The sequence below is a fragment of the Eptesicus fuscus genome, chromosome 1 (genome assembly GCF_027574615.1).
Source record: "Eptesicus fuscus isolate TK198812 chromosome 1, DD_ASM_mEF_20220401, whole genome shotgun sequence".
In the NCBI taxonomy this organism is placed as follows: Eukaryota; Metazoa; Chordata; class Mammalia; order Chiroptera; family Vespertilionidae; genus Eptesicus; species Eptesicus fuscus.
Genome location: NC_072473.1, coordinates 27,333,928 through 27,355,875, shown reverse-complemented (window position 1 = coordinate 27,355,875; position 21,948 = coordinate 27,333,928). Strand labels below are relative to the sequence as shown.

Here is a 21,948-nt window from a genome sequence, read left to right as displayed (position 1 = left end):
CAGGCCAGAGGGGAGGGCAGTTATGGGCAATCGGGCCAGCAGGGGAGAGCAGTTTGGGGTGACCCGGCTGGCAAGGAAGGGAAGTTAGGGGTGACCAGGCCAGCAGGGGAGGGCAGTTGGAGGGCGACCAGGCCTGCAGGGGAGGGCAGTTGTGGGTGACCAGGCCAGCAGGGGAGGGCAGTTAGGGGTGACCAGCCTGGCAAGTGAGGGCAGTTAGGGGTGACCGGGCCAGCAGGGGAGGCCAGTTGGGGTGACCAGGCTTGCAGGACAGGACAGTTAGAGGTGTGCAGGCTGGCAGGGGAGGGCAGTTAGGGGAAATCAGGCTGGCAGGGGAGCAGTTAGGCATCAATCATGCTGGCAGGCAGGTGAGCAGTTGGGAGCTAGCAGTCCTGGCTTTGAGAGAGATGCCAGACTGGAGAGCATGCAGGCTGGGCTGAGGGACACCACCCCTCCCCCATGCACGAATTTCATGCACCGAGCCTCTAGTAATAGTAATAACAATAATAACAACAACAATGCCAAGTATACTTATTGTATACCAGGTATCACACTAGGCATTTTACATAATTATCACACTTATCTTCCATAAATTATCAATATCTCCAGATTAAAAATATAAAAATTTTTTTAAGTAACCAGCCCACAGTCACACATGTGGGCAGTGTTAACATCTAGATTCTCAGCCTGGTCATCTGATCCCAGAGATGAACCTCTCTGGATATAAAACAATATCCCGGGAAACTTTTAGAACATATTCCCACCCACTTGCTTCCAGAGATTTGTATTTAATTATTCTGGAGTGGGGCCTGGGCATTAGTATTATTTTAAGTTTTCTAGATCATTCTAATGTACAGACAGAATTGAAGACAACTGTGAATGAAGCAGCTACAGTGTCATGCCTAAAATTAACAGTATGCTTAGTTACTACTAATTTAGTTATTACTACTAAAATTAGAAGTAATGCAAAATTAGTACAATGCTTTCTTGCAGATTTATTTTTAATGAGAACAAAGGGTAAAAAGCTACTGTGTTGTCTTTCTGGGGAAAACCAGCATTAATCCTTTTCTCTGTGTTATGATGAAGTAATAGCTCTGTATATTTTTAAAGAGAGAATAATTTAAGTGCATCATCTGTTCATTCCCACCTCGACCCTGGTCAGCCCCAGGATAGCAATGGCCACACGGATGCTACTGCTTTCCAGAGTGCCTGTGATCAATCTCCGCTGATACTCCACATCTGACATCTGCTGCCGTGCTGCAAAAGCCAATGCCTTTTCCTTGGCTTCATTAGTCAGTGGCAATATAAGGTCCACATCCAACGTATGACAGGGTTTGCATTTCAAATACAGAACTGGATTGTCCTCATCAAGCTCTAGGGTGAAGCAAAAACATTCATGGCTGCAATGATCATTTATGCCTTTGAAATTACCATTTAGGATGGATTTGGGAGGTTTGAAATATAAAATGGAAGTCATGGTCTTCATTAAACAGAGTAAAAATAGATAGGTAACACATTTCTAGTGGTATTAATTCAGTAAGTTAAGAATAAGTCTTCAGGAATTAAAGATATTTTCTTGGTACTCTCTAAAAAGAGTTCTAGTCAAATGGTTCTTTCATAGAAACATCATCGACATGATCAAAAATTCAGTGACCTGGAGACTATTATACTAAGTAAAATATGCCAATCTGAGAAAGACAAATATCACATGATCTCACTTATTTGTGGAATCTAATGAATTGATTGACAAAATAAGACCTGAAGAATGGAGACATGGAACAGACTGACATACCTCAATATGGGGTTGGGGGAATGAGAAGAGATAAACCAAAGAACTTATATACTTATATGCATAGCCCATGGGCATGGGCAATAGATGGTGAAGACCTGGGTAGGGGTGGGGGCTGGGAGGAGGGGGGAAAGGAGACATCTGTAATAGTATCAACAATAAAATATATATATTTTTTTAAAAAATTCAGTGATCATTGTGCTTCTATCAGTGATTGGAAGGTAGGAGTAGTAGAAATAAATCTAAAGAAAGACATCTATCAATGAATGGTATGAACTAGAATTTTCTTTCACTAACAAGTTTATACTTTAAACTAGAATATTATATTACCAACATAATAAAGTTAAAATCTAATTATGTATTAGATAAACTTGCTATGAGGAAGCTTAGGTAAATATATGTGGAACAGTCCCTTCCTTCAACATTATAAATAAAACTAGACGCCCAGTGTACAAATTTGTGCACGGGTGTGGTCTGGCTGGCCCAGCTCCAATCAGGGTGGATCAGGGCTGGGCCTGTTGGGAGGAGGAGATGGCGGGAGGTAAGCCAGTTGGGGGGAGGGGCTGTGGATGATTGGCTGGTGGGCCCCACCCCCAAATAGGGTGGGGGGCTGATCAGGGCTCAGCAGCTGGGGGAGGCACAGTGGGAGGTTGGCCAGCCAGCCCCACCCCTGATTGGTGTGGGAGGGTGATCAGGGGTGGAGCTGGCTGGGAGGAGGGGCTTCGGGCCAATCAGGATGGTGGGGGCCCATTGGAGGTGGGGCTATCCAAGGGAGGGGCCACAGGCAGTTTGCCGGCCGGCCCTGCCCCCTTCTGGGGTGGAGGGGGCGATCAGGATTGGTGCCAGCTAGGGGGAGGGGCTGCAGGAGGTTGGCCGGCAAGCCCTGCCCCCTATTGGGGTGGGGGAGCGATCAGGAGTGGGGCTGACAGAGAGGGGAGGGCCATGGGGGAGTTGGCCGGCTGCCCTGCCCTCGTTCAGGGTGGGAGAGGCCGATCAGGGGTGGGGCTGGCTGGAGGGAGGGGTCATGGGAGGTTGGCCAGCCGGCACCACTCCCAGATCAGGACGGTTCACTGGCTGCAGTGGGCATCATAGCAACCAGTCGTTCCAGTTATGGTGTTCCAGTCGCTGGCTTTTTATATATATAGATAATGCATATGTATACTCTACCTTCTGGAGAACATGTGTAGTCATATAAATTTAAAGAAGTCATTGCAGGTAGTCTTGAAGGCAAGGGGGCCATACCTTTTCCTTCCACAACATATACTAATTCTCCAATCTAAAACACAAACACAATAATATTAAATTCTGAAATCTCAGAAAAAAACTTAGGATAAATCTTTCTTCTGTGAGAAGAATGTGCATGCTGTAAAATCATCACTGCATTGTGCATTTTTAAGCAATATATGCCCTAAATTTGTGGAGAAAGGTAAGGCTTAAATATAGCCCTCCATAGTATGGGAGAAACTCTGCATGAAACAGATCATGGAGGTTGCTTAAAAACATCCCAGGATGATATTGGCAGCAGTTGATCTTTATAGCTACAAATATCCACCTCAGACTTAAAACAAATAGACAATCAAGCAAAAAATAGGTTTTTTTTCCTTAATTGTGTAATTTATTATTGGAGATGAGTGACATCATTTTTGCAGGGTATGTGAGTCCCCCCAAGAGTCTATATTTTAAAGTACAGGATTTTCTAACTGTCCTTTGATGGATGATTGGATAAAGGAAATGTGGTATATAAAGAAAACAGAGTAGTATACAATGAAATACTGTTCAGCCATAAGAGAGAATGAAATACTGCCATTTGTGACAACATTGATGGACCTTAAGAGTATTATGCTAAACAAAATAAGTTAGATAAAAAAGGACAAGAACCATATGATTTCACTCATATGTGGGATATAAAACAGAAAGCAACAAATGAACAAAGAAAACAAACTTATAGATAGAGATAACAATATGGTGGTTACCAGAGGGGAAGAGGGTTGGGGGGAGGATAAAGGAAGTCAAATACAAGGTGACAGAATGAGGATAGATTGGATGGTGAGCACACAATGCAGTATACAGATGGTGTATTATAGAATTGTACACTTGAAACCTATATGATCTTATTAACCAATGTCACCCAAATAAATTTAACTTTTTTAAGTACATGTTTTCAAAATGAGCACTGAGGGTCTGAAGATCTTTTAGAATAAATAAGTAATTAGGGGAAAAATACAAAGTCTACACAGAGAGGGTGAACATAAAAGTGGGGTCAATGCAAAGGCATCAACATCATATAGATAAAGATTAATAGAGGTGGACAAGCCTAGTTTTATTCCTGGCACTGTCATTTATTAGCTACTAAGCCTGAGGCAAGTTTACTAAAAGCTCTGAGTTCTGGTTTCTTCCTCTGTAAAATGGGATGAACAATATTTCTTCATTTTAGGAACCTAGAGATTAAATGAAAAGGAAGAGGAGAGAGGGAGTCTCAAAAGACATATACAATCACAATGGATGACTATCATTTAGATCTTGATTCTGAAGTAACCTCAAAATATGATTGTAGGAGCTCATGACATGCCACCCTAAAATACGCCACTTTGGTATATTGATTATTTTGAGCTGTAGGCACATGAAAAACGGCTAATGCAGGGAAAGGCTTTCTCTGAACACCCTTTATCTTCCTAGAGACCGATCCTCCAAAAGGAACTCAATTGTCATAAATCCAAAAAAGACTCTCTTTTTCACAGGAGAACACTAGAAGTTGACACTGTACCCGGACAAACTTTGCACAAACTATCATATCCCCCATCTATTATTCTAAAGTCTCATTCATGTTTCCTAAAAATCATTTACTCTTCTAAGTGGCCAACATCCCCTCCCCACTTTCCCTAATAAGATTATATTTAAGCTTGAATTCTAAGTTACCTTGGGAAGTCACTCAGTATTCCTGAGTATCTCTCACGTATACATGAAGTATACATCTTAATAAACTTCTGTTTATTTTTCTCTTGTTATTTTTTTTTATTATGGGATAGGGGTCATCAGCCAAGAATTCAGAAGGGTAGAAGAAAAATTATTTTTCCTCCCCTATAATTCAAACAAAGAAATTTAAAAGAAAATGACAAAACAACAACAACACATACAATCATGAGGCAATCAGGAAAATACACTGAGTGGCCAGATTATTATGATCTCTGAACACATAATAATCTGGCCACTCAGTGTATATCCTATATAATAAAAGACTAATATGCAAATTGTCCCCTCGACCAGGAGTTCAACCAGCAGACAGGCCAGCCAACTGCCCATGTCCCCTCCCCCTGGCCAGGCTGGCCTGATCCCACCCATGCACGAATTCATGCACTGTACCTCTAATATACATATATATACTGAGTGGCAAGATTATTATACATTCAGAGATCATAATAATCTGGCCACTCTGCATGAGCAATGCCTTGATGTTTGATGCTATTAAGAAAAAATATTATAATATTTTTAGTAGTAATGGTATCATGGTTACAGGGAAATTCTTGCTATTGTAGAGACAATTCTTGATTTATTTGTGGATAAAATGATGTGATGACTGATACTTGTTTCATTATAATTATGAAACATATTTTCCATGCACTGTTGAATCTGAGCAAAGGGTACCAGGGAGAATTTATTATAGTTTTATTACTACAACTGTGTATCTTATATTTTCCATAATAAAGTATTTTAAAAAATGCATATGTCTCAAGAAGTAGGATGATACTACCTAAAGATGTAGTAAAGACTACAGGAGGTAACATATTAATTAAGAATCTAAGCCTTTGCTTGGCACTCACCAGGCACTTAAGGGATTTATTTACATGGAGTAGGACCATTTTCAGAAAGCAGGCTTCCAAAACCTTCAGGGATATATAAATCACCTAAGGATATTGTGAAAATGAAGTTCTAACTCAAAAGATCTAGGGTTGAGCCAAGATTTGAGAGAATCAATGAAAACAAGGACTGGCAAATTTAGGTTAAACCACACAATGGAGAATCTTGTAACAGAATAGAGGTGTGATAGGCATGCAACTAACCACTATGAAAGCAAAAGGAAATAAACCTAGCTATGAAGCTGGGATGGTAACTAGTTTGAGCTGTCCCATAATCTTAAAACAATGTTAACTATATGCTTGAGAGACTACTTCAAAGATATCTTTGAACAAGTAATATATGTAAATAACTTAAAGGAAATTCATCACAGAATAAAAATACATATTCTAAAATATTATAAAAATCATAGGTAACAAATAAAATGGCTAAAATTAAAAATTAATTTAGAAACAAAAGGATAAATAATTTCTGATTGTATAGTCAATTTATTTATAGATTCCTTATCCCTCCCAATTGAGATTTATTTATAATAAAATTAACTTTACCATCTACTTTCAAATGATAATGTTCTATGGAATTTTATAGTTTATAATTCATAATTATCTTCAATTCATGCTGATAAAAGGAGTATGGAAAACTTTTAATATTTTAGATTTTCAGCATTTAAATCTGTGCACTCTTGGTTATAATGAATACATTATATATAATTTTCACATAGTAATTATTCATAAACAGCCATGTAATTTACAAACATAAACCCAAGCTAGCAATGTGAACTGTGTTTTGTGTGTGCATGTGTTACTGCAAATACAAGTGAGTGATCAATATTGATGTAAAGTTTTCAATGATAATTCAAATACAGTACAAATGCATAAGTCAATAGAGACTAGAGAAAGAAACATATTAATATTTATTTTAATTTTACCTTTTTCTCATCCTTATCGTTATCTAAAAATCAGTTGTTTTACCCAACATATTCATAAGAAATAACTCAGAGTATAGTTATCATAATTGCATGGGGTTTTTTTTTGAAACCTGATTTATAGCTTGTCTACTCCATGAAAATAAATACCAACCCATGAGGGTTGGTACAAAAGGAAGTAACTACTATTTGCCGGAATCTTTTTCTTAAATATAAATTTTAAACAGCTTCCTAGCTTACAATTAGCTAATGAAAATATCAGTAACTAAAAATCCATTCAATTCCATTTAAATTCACATATAACAAAGACAATATATTACCATTTCTCAAAAAAATATTTTGTCTAACTTGTTCACTTTGAATATATTCTTTTTATTAAAAAAAAAAACCTAATGTAATTGAAAATAATGCATGTTTTGCCTATGTCAGGAAATCATTCAGGAACATAATATGTAGAAATATCAAATTAGTTCCCTCTACTTTTCTTGTAATAAAATCAGACCAGAAAAGAAATACAAATGCAAAGAACACTTTTAAAGTAGAAAAGCCCCTTACCTTCCAAGTCTGGAGGCTGTGACAAGAGAAATGAAATTGTCTGACAACAAACAGACACTTGCCAATGTGAGCTATTCTAATAGTCACCTGTTACATTTCCTTTCTGCTCTTAATTGATATTTACCAGTTGGCATGTTTACTTAGATTTATCTATATATATAAAAGGCTAATATGCAAAGTGTCCCTGCATATTAGCCTTTTATATATATATATAGATAAATCTCCTGCCCAAACTCTGAGACTGCATCCCCTACCCAGAGGCACTTGACAGGGGTGGGGCCGACCGGGTCTGGGTCTCACCCAATGCAGGTGGGGCCAGCCTGGTCTCGGTCTGGCATGATTTTGAGGTGCGCGGGTGGGCAGGGACTTGACTCTGGGTCCCACGGCGCACCCCACACTCTGACAGGAGGTAGATTTTCATATATATTTTACTAATTTCCTTTCAACTCTGACACTTCTATTATAGAGAAAGGGAAAATAGCAATATTAAAATATTTCCTCTAAATAATTTCCTTTTAATGTGCACGAATTTCGTGCACCAGGCCACTAGTTATAATATAAAACTGACTAACAAGAATAATCACTGTTATTTTAAAATACTATTTTTCATAGAATGATTGAGCTAGGAGACTCAGTATAAAAATATGTGTATGCTTACACTAAAAGTTTAACATTCTTAATAATATTTTAACACAATCTTAATTGCATTCCTGAGAGATCATTCCACAAACATATTGAGAAGGATATATATATATATATATATATATATATATATATATGGCATAAAATATGAGTTAATTGTTTAATAAAAATATATAATATGTTATAGGAAAACACCTCATCCAATAAGAGGAAGCTGGGCCTAGAAGTCATCTTGGCAATGAAATTAACAATCTCACTTCTCCTTTGTCACTACATTTTTTTCAAAAGTTTCTATTCAAGTTTTTGCCACCAATTTGCTCTGCAAGTAAATGAAAATTTGATTTCCTTCAAGTATGAACATCACTCAAACTGTCAATAAGATTGATCATTAGGGAAAAAAGGGGACATATGAAGTAATTTCAAATATAAGTATTTTTGTAAAAGATTGATCTTTATATCAATACTAGAGGCCCAATGCACGACATTTGTGCACTGGGACAGTGGTCCCTCAGCCCTGCAGGCGCCCTCTTGCAGTCCAGGACCCCCTGGAGGATGTCCACCTGCCAGCAGTCAGACCTCCCTCACGCAGTCCAGGGCTCTTGCATTCCGGAACCCCTCGCTCCTTATCTCCTGCCTGCAGTGGAGGCGGGAGAGGCTCCTGCCACCACCGCTACACTCACCAGCTGTGAGCCCGGCTTCTGGCTGAGTGGTGCTCCCCCTGTGAGAGCGCACCGACCAGCAGGGGGCAGCTCCTGCCTTTAGCGTCTGCCCCCTGGTGGTCAGTGAGCTTCATAGTGACCGGTTGTTCCACCATTCAGTCGATTTGCATATTAGGGCTTTATTATATAGGATTCTCCTTTACATCCTTTCTGTCTTCACTGCTAGTAAACGAAAAGCAGAAAAGAGCAGAGAGCAGTACAGATTGCAAATATCCTAGCCAGTCTCAGTCTCCAGTTTCTATCTCCAACTCTTAATCTACTCTGTTTAGACTCCAGATATGTTTCTAAAACAAAGATGAAATTAGATCATGCCTATGCTCGATACTTTACTGCTTTCAATAATAATAATAAACATAAATTATTCAATTTTAAATTTACTGCCTCCTCCCTCTTTATCAGCCTGACTTATCCAAATCATTTTCTGTCATTTCCAACAAACTATTCACAGAATTGGCAATTCAAGTGTCCATGAATTTCATGCTTAGCTGTTTTGCCTCATCTTAGAATTTTCTGAGCACACTTCTCTCCTGCCCAAACTCTGTTTTACTGGAAAATTTCTAATTATCCTCTGTGAGCAAACTTTCTACTAATCAACTACCCTTGCCTCTTCTATAAAATAGAAATGCATCTGACATCTATTCAAGAAATGGTCATAAGCTGTGTTGGAGAAATGAGTGGACATGTTCCACTAAATGGAACAAAATGAACACAAGGAGATATTATGTCTTGCAAAGGACATCTTGATGAAGGCAAATGAATTGTGGCTTGCTGTTAAAAAGCATGAAAAATAACATAAACCATCCTCATATAATACTCAGTCCCCTCCAGCAATAGAAATAGCTTTCATAAAACTGCAGATGGTTTGCCTAAATGTAAAATTACATACAGATTTTAGCATAAAATAATGTTTTTGCATTTGCATTCAATAAAAATAAGCAAAAATCAGTATTATTAAACTCTGTACATTAATTATGATTGAACAAAGTTGAAAATTTATTGTAGAATATTGAAAAATATACATAATAGATTCCAAAATGGTGGTGGAGTAAGTGGAAGATACACTGACAGGACCAAACTGGAAATACAATCAAAATACAGAAAAACCACCCTGAAAAATCAACTGAAGATTAGCAGGAGAAATCCTGATAACCAAAAATGGAAAGTGGAGCCCGCATAGAGACTGGTAAGAAGTTTGGAAGAAGGAAAGGGCTGGACAGGTTCCCACAGTGATCAGCTGAATTTTTAGAGGGATAACCCAGGTGTGGGGAGTTCAGCCTGAGAACCCTGATGTCTATGCCCCAAGCTGGGCTCCCCAGCCCAGACCACCAGAACTGAGAATGGTGCCCACATAGCATTTGGTTTTATAAAGCAGCAGGGTTGATGTCTTCCAGTGAGACATGGCTGGAAATGCAGGCACTTTTTTGAAGGGCCAATACACAAAATTTCATGTGCAGCCACTCACCTTGGCCTCCGATATAGGGAGAGAGAGTGGAATGGAGCTGTGTGAGCAGAAGCCAGGTTTTGGGGCTCTGGGGTTAGAACTCGGAGGGAAGCCTCCTGGTTTCCTATGCTGAGTAATTCCCTCACACTGCAGAGGACATCTTTTTCCAGTCAACCTTTGATATCCAGGCACCTGTGGTTGATACCATGAGCCTAATCAAAACTGAGCATCACCGTAGCCAGTTTGGCTCAGTGGATAGAGTGTCAACCTGCAGACTGAAGGGCCCCGGGGTTCAATTCCAGTCAAGTACAGATGCCTGGATTGTGGGCTCGATCTGCAGTGGGGGATGTGCAGGAGGCAGACAATCAATGATTCTTTCTCATCATTGATATTTCTATCTCACTCTCTCTTTCACTTCCTCTCTGGAATCAATAAAAATATATTTTTTTAAAAAATGAGTGTCAATGGTACTGCAGGAAAAGGCCGGTTTCTGGAGGCCTTGAGTTTGCCTGATCTATTCTGCACCCCAGGGATAGAAAAAGCAGACCCTGGTACACATTTTGATCCTTTCCAAAGGAACCCAGCACCAGCAGATGGGTCCACAAGTTGTGGATTGCTGATAGCTTGAAACAGGGTACTCAGGGCCAGTCACATACAGCATCTGACATTGTCCTGCACTAGAGATTGGGACTCATAGCAGATCTACCTGATATACAGACATAAACCCAAAGAGGCAGCCAAAATGGAGAGACAAAAAACCAAGGCCCAGATCACAGAACAACAGAATTATCTAGAAGAGCTAAAAATTTATCAGACACAGATGTCAGAATAATGATTGGCAAAGATGCTCAACAGCATGAGAAAAGATATAGTAACTATGTAGAATGACATAGCATGAATAAAGAACACAGTGGAAGGAATACATCGCAGATTAGGAGAAACTGAAGATCGCATCAGTGAACTGAAGACAGGGTAGAAAAAAATCACTCATTCAGAGAACCAAAAAGGAAAAATAAAATTAAAAAAAAACAGGACAGCTTAAGGGAGCTGTGGGACAACATGAAATGTAACAATATTCACATTATAGGAATGCCAGAAGGGGAAGAGAGTGAGCAAGAAATAGAGAATGTGTTTGAAAAAATAATGGCAGAAAACTTCCCTAACATGGTGAAGGAAAAAGTCAGACAAGTACGGAAGCACAGAGAGTCCCAAACAAGAAGAACCCAGACAGGCCCACGCTCAGACACATCATAATTAAAATGCCAAAAATTAAAGACAAAGAGAGAATCTTAAAGGCAGCAAGAGAAAAGCAAACTGTTACCTACTAAAGAGCTTCCAAAAGCCTGTCAGCTGATTTCTTAACAGAAACTCTACAGGCAAGAAGGGAAGGGCATGAAATATTCAAGGTAACAAAAAGCAAGGATCTGAAACCAAGACTACTATATCCATCCAGCAAGGCTTTCATTTAAAAAAAAAAAAAAAAAAAAAGTGAAATCAAGAGCTTCCCAGCCAAAAACAAAAAGCTAAATGAGTTTATCACCACCAAGCCAGCACTGCAATATATAAGTACCTATCAATAATAACCTCAAGTGTAAATGGATTAAATGCTCCAATCAAAAGACATAGGGTAGCTAATGGATACAAATACATGACCCAATATAAGAGACCCACCTAGAACAAAAGACTCACACAGGATGAGAGTGAAGTAATAGAAAAAATGTCCCATGCAAATGGAGATGAAAAAAAGGTGGGGACAATACTCATATCTGACAAAATAGACTTCAATATGAAGGCCATCACAAGAGACAATAAAAGTCACTACATAATACTAAAGGGATCGATCCAACAAGAGGATATAACCTTGGTAAACATATATGCACCCAATATAGGAGCACCTAATTATATATATACTAGAGGCCTGGTGCATGGATTCGTGTACATTGAAAGGAAATTAATTAGAAGGTGGGCAGCGGGGTGGGACTTGGCGAGATAGGCTGGGCACACCCTAGAGCCAAACTCCTGTGGTTCCTCCCCAGCCAGCTGCACCTGGGGAGGCACCGGGGCTCAAAGGGCATCTGTAGAGTGAGCGGGGTCCTTCTGGCAGGTGAGGTCCCTTGGCCTGGCCTGCAGGGATTGGGCCGAAACCGGAAATCCAACATCCCCCAAGGGGTTCTGGAGTGTGAGAGGGCACTCTGCAAAGTTTCTGTCACTCAGCAGCTCCTGCATTGAGCGTCTGCCCCCCTGTCTGTCAGTGCACATCATACCTACCGGCCAGTCAGCCAACTGGCCGGTCGCTTAACCTTTTATATATATATAGATATTAAAAATACTTCTATAGGACTTTAAGAGATAGAGCAATGGGAATAGAGTTACAGTAGGGGGCTTTAACACTCTGCTGACTTCCCTAGATAGATCTTCCAGCCAAAAAATTAATAAGGAAACAGAGGCTCTAAATGACACACTGGATCAGATGGATTTAATTTACATTTATAGAACAGTTCACCCCAAAGCTGCAGAATATACAACTTCTCAAGTGCACATGGTTCATTCTCAAAGATAGGCTACATGTTAGGACACAATACAAGTATCCACAAGTTCAAGAAGATTGAAATCATATCAAGTATCTTCTAAAAACATACATAATAGACAGGGAGAATGAAATGAGTGATAGTGCAAGAAGTCAGATGAGTATTTCCATTTATCTATGCAGATATAAAGGGAATGGCCAGAGTGACATACAATATATTTAACAGCTAATACAGTATAGCCTTAGACTAAATTGCTGTAGATTATGAATCAAAAGAAGGCCTTGCAGGGTTCTATACCTGTGAGTGGATACCCGTGTCCTTTCCAATTTTCTATTTGACTTGTAAGGTTGAAATTCTCTTTGGTACTTGGGGACCTTGTGTGGGACTGGACTTAGTTGCATAAGTTGCTCAGAGATGCGGACTCCCATCTTGGCTTCCTCAAGTTATCAATATTTGGACATTGGTTTTGATTTGTTCTGATGTTTTATAGACAGAAAGGGCAATAAAGGACTGGAAGATAAATCTATCAGGGGAGAGAAAGAGTCCAGCTGGGGTCAATAAAAAGGCTCATGGGTTGGTAGGAGAAGGCTGGTTAGGCCACAGCAAGTGACCACAACTGGAACTCCCTCTTAACCCAGGCCCCATCTTAAGGATCCCTGCCAGATGCCACTGCCTCCCTTACATGGATGTTCCCAGCAATGACAAATGATTTCGCATTTGGAAACCTAGGACTACACAGAGCAGACATTCATTTACATGGCCACCACAGTGGAAGAGTCACAGGGTTGTGTCAAGACATTGCTTTGTGCTTTGCAGTGTTTGTATGCCTTGTATGGGGGTCTGCCAACCACTCTCCCCAACAGACCCAATTTCTCAGGGACTAGGTGGGTCATGATTTAATCTACCCAGCCACACAGAGCAGACATTTATTTGGATTTTTGGCACTTGAAAGAATCGTTTTTTACTTTTGTAGGTTTTCCCTTAAGGTAAGAAATTCATGAACACTGATTGTAAGTTTTATAAAACTCTTTCTTTAAAACATCTGTTATACAATTCATTTCATTTTTTTATATGTAAGTGTGAATAAAACAGCCAAAGTAAAACAAATGGCTTTTCCTTGATAGTAGTATTAGTGGAAATGTTTCTGTTTTACACATGGAAAGCTGTCAAATTGAGGCCTAATTACTTTCCAGTTTTCAACAGGTGGTTCTTAAGGGCAAAGCAGTATTACACATCCTATCTAATAAAGAGGGAATATGCTAATTGACCATCACTCCATCACAAAGATGGCTGAACCCACAGCTGAGGCCAAGTTCCCATAAGGAGCCTTAATGAGCAATCAGCAGGGACCTGAGGCTATGCCCTCGCCTGCCCCCGTGGGGCTTGACAGGGGACCTCAAGCTGTTCCCCCCACCCTAGCGTCAGGCTGGGGGACCTCAGGCCGCACCCCCCGCCCCAGTGCCAGGCCAGGGGACCTGAGGCCCCCCTCCCGCCTGGCGGGGCTTGACGGGGGACCTCAAGGTGCACTTCCCATCCTGGTGCTGGGCTAGGGGACCTCAGGCTGCTTCCTCCGTCCCAGCGCCAGGCTGCGGGACCTCAGGCTGTGCCCCCCACCAGGTGGGGCTTGAGAGGGGACTTCAGGTCGCACCCCCCACCCCGGTACCAGGCCAGGGGAACTCAGACCACACCCCCCGCCCCATGGGGCTTGATGGGGGACCTCAGGCCATGCCCCCCACCTAGTAGGGCTTGAGGGGGGACCTCAAGGTGTACTCCCAGTGCTGGGTTGAGGGAACTCAGGCCTCACCCCCACCCAGTGGGGCTTGACAGGGGATCTCAGGCCGTGTCCTCCACCTGGCAGGGCTTGATGGAGGACCTCAAGGCATGCCCTCTGCCCCAGTCTGGGCTGGGGGACCTCAGGCCACACACCCCATCCTGGCACCGGGCCAGGGGACCTGAGGCTACGCCCCCTGCCCAGCAGGGCTTGACAAGGGTGGGACTGGCCGGGTCTGGATCTAGCCCAATGGAGGGGGGGGGGGGCGGCCGGGTGGGTCTCACACGATTTTGAGGTGCATGTAGGTGGGTGGGGACTTGACTCTGGGTCCCGTGGTGTGCCCCAGACTCTGACAGGAGGAAGGTTTTCATATACATTTTACTAATTTTCTTTCATCTCTGACACTTCTATTATAGAGAAAGGGCAAATAGCAATATTAAATTATTTCCTCTAATTAATCCCCTTTTAATGTGCATGAATTTCGTGCAGTGGGTCACTAGTTTAATAAGAATATGAGCTAAGAAGGTGGACTTAGATATTTGATTATTTATTTAAGTATGCAATTACACTTTTCAATATAATTAGAAATAAATTTGAATATATAAAGTAATACATGTGTTTTTACATAAGTAAATGTAATTCAATGCAATAATTTATATTAGGGGCATTATTTCTCAATTCATAGCAATATAACTTTATGATTATTTATCTTAATATCTTTTTTCTGACAAGGGCAAATTATCTATAATCAAAGTCATGTTTTAATAAATTGAGATGCCAAGTATAATTCTATTTAGATAAAATTAATGGAAGCAAATACTAATATTCCAATAGTATAATTTAAAAAATAAAATCAATATCTTTACTATGCTATTAAGAATTAGCCCTAGCATTTTTATAGGGGTATATTACAAATTTATATAAAAAAGGAATTGTGAAGCATTTGAACAAACTACTATTTTTCACAAACTTTAATGCAGAGGAATTCAGGTATATCCTGAACTCCTTTGAAGTGAATAAAAAACAAGACTTAGCATCACTATAAAACAGCAGTTTCTTCCAAAATGGTAATTTTAAGTGTAAAACTAGACTATACTTTACCTATTTCACAGGCCATATTATTTTTTCACATGTAAATAATCCTACAGACACCAGGTAAATATAATACCTTTTTCTAATTACCATTATTTCATTATATATACATTCAAAATAGTATATAACTGATATATAATTTATACATATGGGACTATATTCTGGGTGTTATAAGTTTTCTCCTCAAGTTAACACATGGTAGTGTCTTTCTGAAAAGGAATAATGACAGAACTTTCCTCTAGAGATAATCAATCTCAACCTCCCTCCCTCCCTCCTTCCTTTCCCTCTCTTGGTCCTTCTCCTTTGCTGGCTTTAAAGAAGTAAGACATATGGGATCCCTGATCCACTAGGAATTGAATTCTGCCAACAACTTGGGAGAAACTGGAAGCAGCTCCTTTCTCAAATGAACCTCTGTGGAGAACCCAGCACTGGCCAATCCCTTACTGAAAACTTGATAGGCCTTAAGCAGAGGACCCCTCTAGGTCATATCTGGACCTCTGATCCATTAAAAATGTGACATAATAAATTTGTGTTGTTTTAACCCTCTCTGTGTTTGGAAATTTGTTATGCAACAATAGATCAATACAGATAGGGCCACAGCAAGGTTAGGCGTGCTTTCACTCTGCTTCCTTGGAACTTCCTTAGGCAGCCATTATAGAATGTACCCACCACTAATGTAACTCTGCATATTCTTGAGGGTAAGCTCTTTGTTTAGCTACTAGAGGATTGAGAGTTATCTACGTTTATAAAGTCTTTAGCTGCCATCAAGTCCCCTGTACTAATTATTCCATCAGAGTGTCAGGACAAGATGCAAGCATACACCACAGTTTTGTCCTCACCATTTTGTTGCTAAGGATAATGACGCAGTAGCGTATCTGCATGTCAAAGGGAACAAAGGAGAGCTCCAGGCTTGAAGTCCCTTTTGGTCCTGCTCCCAGGTGAACAGTCGGTGATGGGCAGAAGAACTCTCTGATGAAACTGGACCTAATTGCTGCCAAAACATGAAACAGAGTTTGTTACATATCATTGTTTAAGTGTCATTCAAATAAAGCAGCTGTTTCTATTAGTGATTAAAGCTTTCGGATGAATCACAAAAATGTTCAAAGCATTAGCACACAAATTTAGAAGATAATACATATATTTGTTAATAAAAGTACCGGTGGCCCTAGCACAAGCTTGATTTATTATAAAACGTATAATTATGATGCAGTATTAAAAATGCTTAATAAATAATTTCTTTATAGAGGGAACTTCACTAGTATTTAAAATTAGCTTGATATATAATTATAATCATCAAAGTCATCATCAAAGAATCTTTACAATTTTGGAGGACTATGTAATGGTTCACATTACAGGAAGTAGTAGAAAACTTGAACTGCTGGTTTTAAAACATGTCCACACATTCTTCCACATTTCCTTGAATGTGGTGATATGGTAGGCCAGTTTTAGTGATTTGGTCCCAATGAACAGTATGCTAGAATATAGCAAAAGTCAAGCAGTGTGACTCTGAACATCAGATCAGAAAATGTAATACACCTTCTTAATTATCTCTCTTTCTTGGTTCTCTTGCTTTTAGAATCAAGTTGTCATCCTGTGAGGAAGCCTAGGACACATGGAGAGGCCAAATATAAGTGTCCAGGCCAATAGCCCCACCTGAGGTACCAGAGGAAAGGCATTAGTCACCAGACATGTGCGTGAGGAAGCCTTTGGAATGACTCAAGCCCCAGCCTCAATCTGACCACAATTGTAAGAGTCACGTTAGCTGAGGCCAGGCCAGCCACCTCAGAAATGTGAGAAATAGCCCTAACCAGTTTGGCTCAGTGGACAGAGAGTCGGCCTGCGGACTGAAGGGTCCCAGGTTCAATTCCAGTCAAGGGCATGTACCTTGGTTGCGGGCACATCCCCAGTAGGGGGTGTTCAGGAGGCAGCTGATCGATGTTTCTCTCTCATCGATGTTTCTAACTCTCTATCCCTCTCCCTTCCTCTCTGTGAAAAATCAATACAATATATTTTAAGAAAAAGAAATGTGAGAAATACTAACCATATTACATTTTTCATTGTTTAATGCCACTACATTTGGAGTGGTTTATCTGTAGGTATTGATAACCAGAACATTCCTATATCCATTTTCCTATCTATCATTATATCCAAATTTTCTAAATCTATAGTTATTTCATAAAACAAAGTAATCAGTGTTCACCTTATAGTAATTTTAAACATGGTGATACCTGTCACCTAAATATACTTAAGCAGTTCAGAATCAGCCAAAGGAGATATAGAGAGTGGCTATAGGGCTAAGCCTTGGACTGACCTGTTGGCAAAGCCACAAACAAGTCCCAGCTTAGAGAACACAGCCCTCTTAGCATATTTAAGCTTGACATTATGACACTCCCTAGATCTTATCTGGGTAGCTAATGGGCTGTGGGAGGTGCAGCAGGTGCTGCAAAAACAAGTGAAACTCACAAGAAATTGTAACCATGGTGACCACTGCCTTGTTTACCTCTGGCTATAAAATAAAGGCTCAGCTTTCCATCTGGATCTCTCTCTGTGGCCTTAGCCAGGCACAGGAGATCCACCTAGACCCAGCTTATTCTCTTTGTCTGTCTTTTCTTCAATCCTTCGCCGCCCCCCCCCCCCCCCCCCCCCCCAGGCTCACCAAACCCTTAGCTGAGCTGGCCCGGCACAAGGAAACATAAAAGTCATTTATCTAAATACATTCATTGTAAGGGTGAGGAAACCCAGCAGTGAAAGCAAAAGATTTGGGCAGAGTTCACCAAAGGGTCATAAAAAGGCTGAATACCAACACTTCAGGTTCCCATTCAGCCTGCAATCCTCAGGGCTTGCCATTCTGTCTATAGTTTCAATTCATAGTATGTTCTGAACATAAAATAAGAATAATACATGAAAATCAATAAGGGTTTTAATTTGAGGTACTCACAGGTTTTTAAGGTTTTTGGGGCAGTATCCTGTTCACTGCTATTCCCAGAATCACTGTCATAAGTGAATAGAAAAACACCATCAATAACACATACCAAAAACAATTATCTATCTTAATTTAATCTTACAGATCCCTAAAATTATGGCTACATACGATATGATGTGCAAAGAAAACAGATTTCTTTCATGTATTATTTTAACATTTATACTGAGTGGCCAGATTATTATGCTCTCTGAATGCATAATAATCTGGCCACTCAGTGTATATCCTATATAATAAAAGGCTAATATGCAAATTTTCCCCTCGACCAGGAGTTCGATGAGCAGGCAGGCCGGCCAACCGCCCATGTCCTCTCCTGCTGGCCAGGCTGGCCGGACCCTATCCATGCACAAATTCATGTACCGGGCCTCTAATATATACTAAGTGGCCAGATTATTATGTGTTCAGAGATCATAATAATCTGGCCACTCAGTGTATATTGTTTTAGAAATTTTAAAAATAAGAAAAATGCCAAAAGGAAACTAACAATCACCACTATTTTTTAAAATTTGATAAAAAAAACAATTCCTTTTTAATTTTAAACACTGTAGAGAAGCAAATATTTGATGATGATAATAATAATAACCCAAATCCTGAGACTCAAAAGTAGGTGATTTCAACTCCTAATTATATAGGTACTCTCTCCAAAAGTGGTTCTAGAACTTGATGTCTTGAAAAATTCTCTTCCCTCAGCTTAGCGCTTCAACATTTGCTTCTTTCCCAATAAAAGTAGAAGTAGATGTGGACAACTGTTTAATCTCTGCCTGAATTTCTGAAAATTAATTAGCAGATCACAGCCTGAGGCAACTGCCTCCCTTGAAATGTTCCATTCTTCCAGAACCCATCAATTTTCCCCAAATTGCTTTTCTGCTAGTATTCATGATTAATTCACTCAATAAGCTTTTAATTAGTGTCTGGACTCTCAGATATTCTTTGCCTGAATTTTTTTCTGAGAATACAAAACAAACATTATTTCTCATGTTATCATCTGCTTTTGCCTAAATTTGATACTGTAAAAATATATTGACTATTTCTAAGTAAAGTTCTTCTAACCATATCCATACCATTTCTCAAATGCTTTTTTTTCATTGCACCACATACTTTTTAAAAATTGTGTTTTTATGTATTTCAGAGAGGAAGGGAGAGGGAGAGAGAGATAGAAACATCAATGATGAGGGAGAATAATTGATCAGCTGCCTCCTGCATGTCACACACTGGGGATTGAGCCCGCAACCTGAGCATGTGCCTTGACTGGGAATCGAACCGTGACCTCCTGGTTCATCGGTCGACCCTCAACCACTGAGCAATGGCAGCCGGGCTGCACCACATTCTTAATAATGTTATTTACCACATCTTGTAATTACTCTGTGCTTTGCTATTACTTCACAGGCATTCTGAGTAGCAGTTTAAGTAATATCTTTTTTTAAAAGTAGAGAACATTTAATATTTTATATTATTTGAATATTTGATAGACACTTTAAGGCTATCATAGATATGATATATGAATATTGCAGCAATTATAAAGAAGACTATACAAAGAGTGGGGGGAAAAAACATCAAAAAATGCTTATTTCTCAATGTAGAGCTCCATTGCCATGTACTTGATAATTGAGCTCTGGGTAGAATGCCTGATTAAAATTCTCAGATAAGCTCCAGACCTTATTTTGTTTAATACTTGCAATGTTTAACCTTTCAGTCATGTTTTTTCACAGTGAATAGAAAAGCAGAGCAATTTGGGCTTCATCTTTTTCTTTCCTTTACCTATTTAGTTGTAAAATAGCTAATGAAAGTGCCTTTTGAATAAATCAAAGAGGTACCCCATCCTCAAAGGAGATTCTCAAACTCCCCAAAATTGAGTTAGCTATAATCTTTACGGTAAAGATGGATATAAAAGAATGCAAATCTAAGAATTTTATTGACTTACTCATGAAGCTAACAATTATCATGATTAACTCAGAGACATCAGAAAACAATTTAATAAAATAACCTGGCTCAGGAACATTCTATTCTACCTAATCAATGTCATTGAGTTTAGAAATTCAGTGATAAACTAAACTCAGCTTATTTACAAAACCAGTATCTTGGATGTTCCAAAGACAGAAAAGAAAACAACTCACTTTTTTGTTATTCCCTGCACCTTGGTTCATGCTATCCATTTCCTAGATGCTCATCTACCAGTTGAAGCCATGGCAGAAAGAGCGTGTTTATACTCTTGGTATTAAGGAAGAAATAAATCAAAAGAAGCTAAAATTATACAACACTGTAGGTTAAGCAGTGGAATATGTTCTGGTAATTGAAGAGTGGGCCAAAGTCAGGGAGTGGAACCTACTTAAGTATGAAGGAATGATATTCCTTTTTCCTCTGAAGTAGTGGCATGCAGCTCTTTTTTCAAGTGAAATGATCAACATGGCATCAAATTGATTCTATTCAGGGAATGAATATATCAGCCCTAAGAATAACTTCTTATTGAATCCTTTCCCAGTAGGGAATTAAGATCTTTATTATAAGCCTTCATGAAGCTATACCTGGGCCAGCCTTCCGGGCTGTGTCTAAACCGAATAGCAAATTATCTAGTCCAAGTCACGTTTTTATGCATCATGGGAAAAATATAAAAGGATTGATTTTTAGATTCATTCTATCATTCATGTGTCCAGAAGTTCTTTAAAAAGTGTTTCATGTCTCATTATTCTCTTTAAATGCCTTCTCTCCTGGGAATATGCCTATAATATTTAGATACTGATATTCCTTGCCAATTAGCTCACAGAGCACTTTTTAAATTACATATACTACTGAATGCATTCCTCTCCAAACAATTGCCTTCATTTGTGTAGATGGTTTCCCCCGTCTCTACTTGATAGTTGGCTCCTTGAAGACCAGAACAGGGATTTATTTTTTGCTATATTTTTCCAGTACTGAGAACAGTGCTTGCAATGCTACTTGGTAAGAACTGATTGAAAGATAAATAATTCAATATTGTTGGGAAAAAATAGCAAGTCATATTACTGTAAGAAATTATTTACAAAGTGCTCATATATGAGCACTGCTGATCACTCATGCAATTTTAAAGTGTGGCTAAAATCACTCCCCTGTCCTAATCTTTTCTGATAATCTTTTGAATTTAATTAGAATGAAAATGTCTTAACTTCTCTTGCTCATCCTGATGGATTATCTTCCCACAGTAAAACAATTTGGTTTTGTTCACTTCATAAGTTAGTGATTTTATTTTATTAATTTATCATAATTGTCATTGTGATTTGAGAATATGCTTGATATGATTTCAATCTTCTTGAACTTGTAGAGAGACTTGTTTTGTGCCCTAACATGTGGTCTATCTTTGTGTATGACCATGTGCACTTGAGAAGAATGTATATTCTGTAGCTTTGGGGTGAAATGTTCTATACATGTCAATTAAATCCATCTGATCCAGTGTGTCATTTAGAGTCACTGTTTTCTTGTTAAGTTTTTTGCCTGGAAGATCTATCCAGGGATGTCAGTGGTATGCTAAAGTCCCTGCTAAGATTATATCGCTGTCAATTCTCTTTATTGGGTGCATGTATGTTTACCAGAGTTATATCCTCTTGTTGTATCAATCCCTTTAGTATTATGAAGTGGCCTTCATTGTCTCTTGTTATGGCCTTCACTTTGAAATCTATTTTGTCA

General features: G+C 39.4%; 1 protein-coding gene across 1 annotated transcript in view; it reads right to left on the bottom strand.

Annotated features, from left to right (window-relative positions):
* CFAP47 (cilia and flagella associated protein 47) overlaps positions 1–21,948 on the bottom strand; it is a 502,125-nt gene that overhangs the window by 179,785 nt on the left and 300,392 nt on the right. Inside the window, exons 43-46 of the mRNA XM_054720946.1 lie at positions 18,250–18,302; positions 16,151–16,302; positions 2,949–3,062; positions 1,145–1,369 (exon numbers count right to left, since the gene is read on the bottom strand). Of these exons, the coding sequence (XP_054576921.1) occupies positions 1,145–1,369; positions 2,949–3,062; positions 16,151–16,302; positions 18,250–18,302 (544 nt within the window). The remainder of the gene's footprint in view (positions 1–1,144; positions 1,370–2,948; positions 3,063–16,150; positions 16,303–18,249; positions 18,303–21,948) is intronic.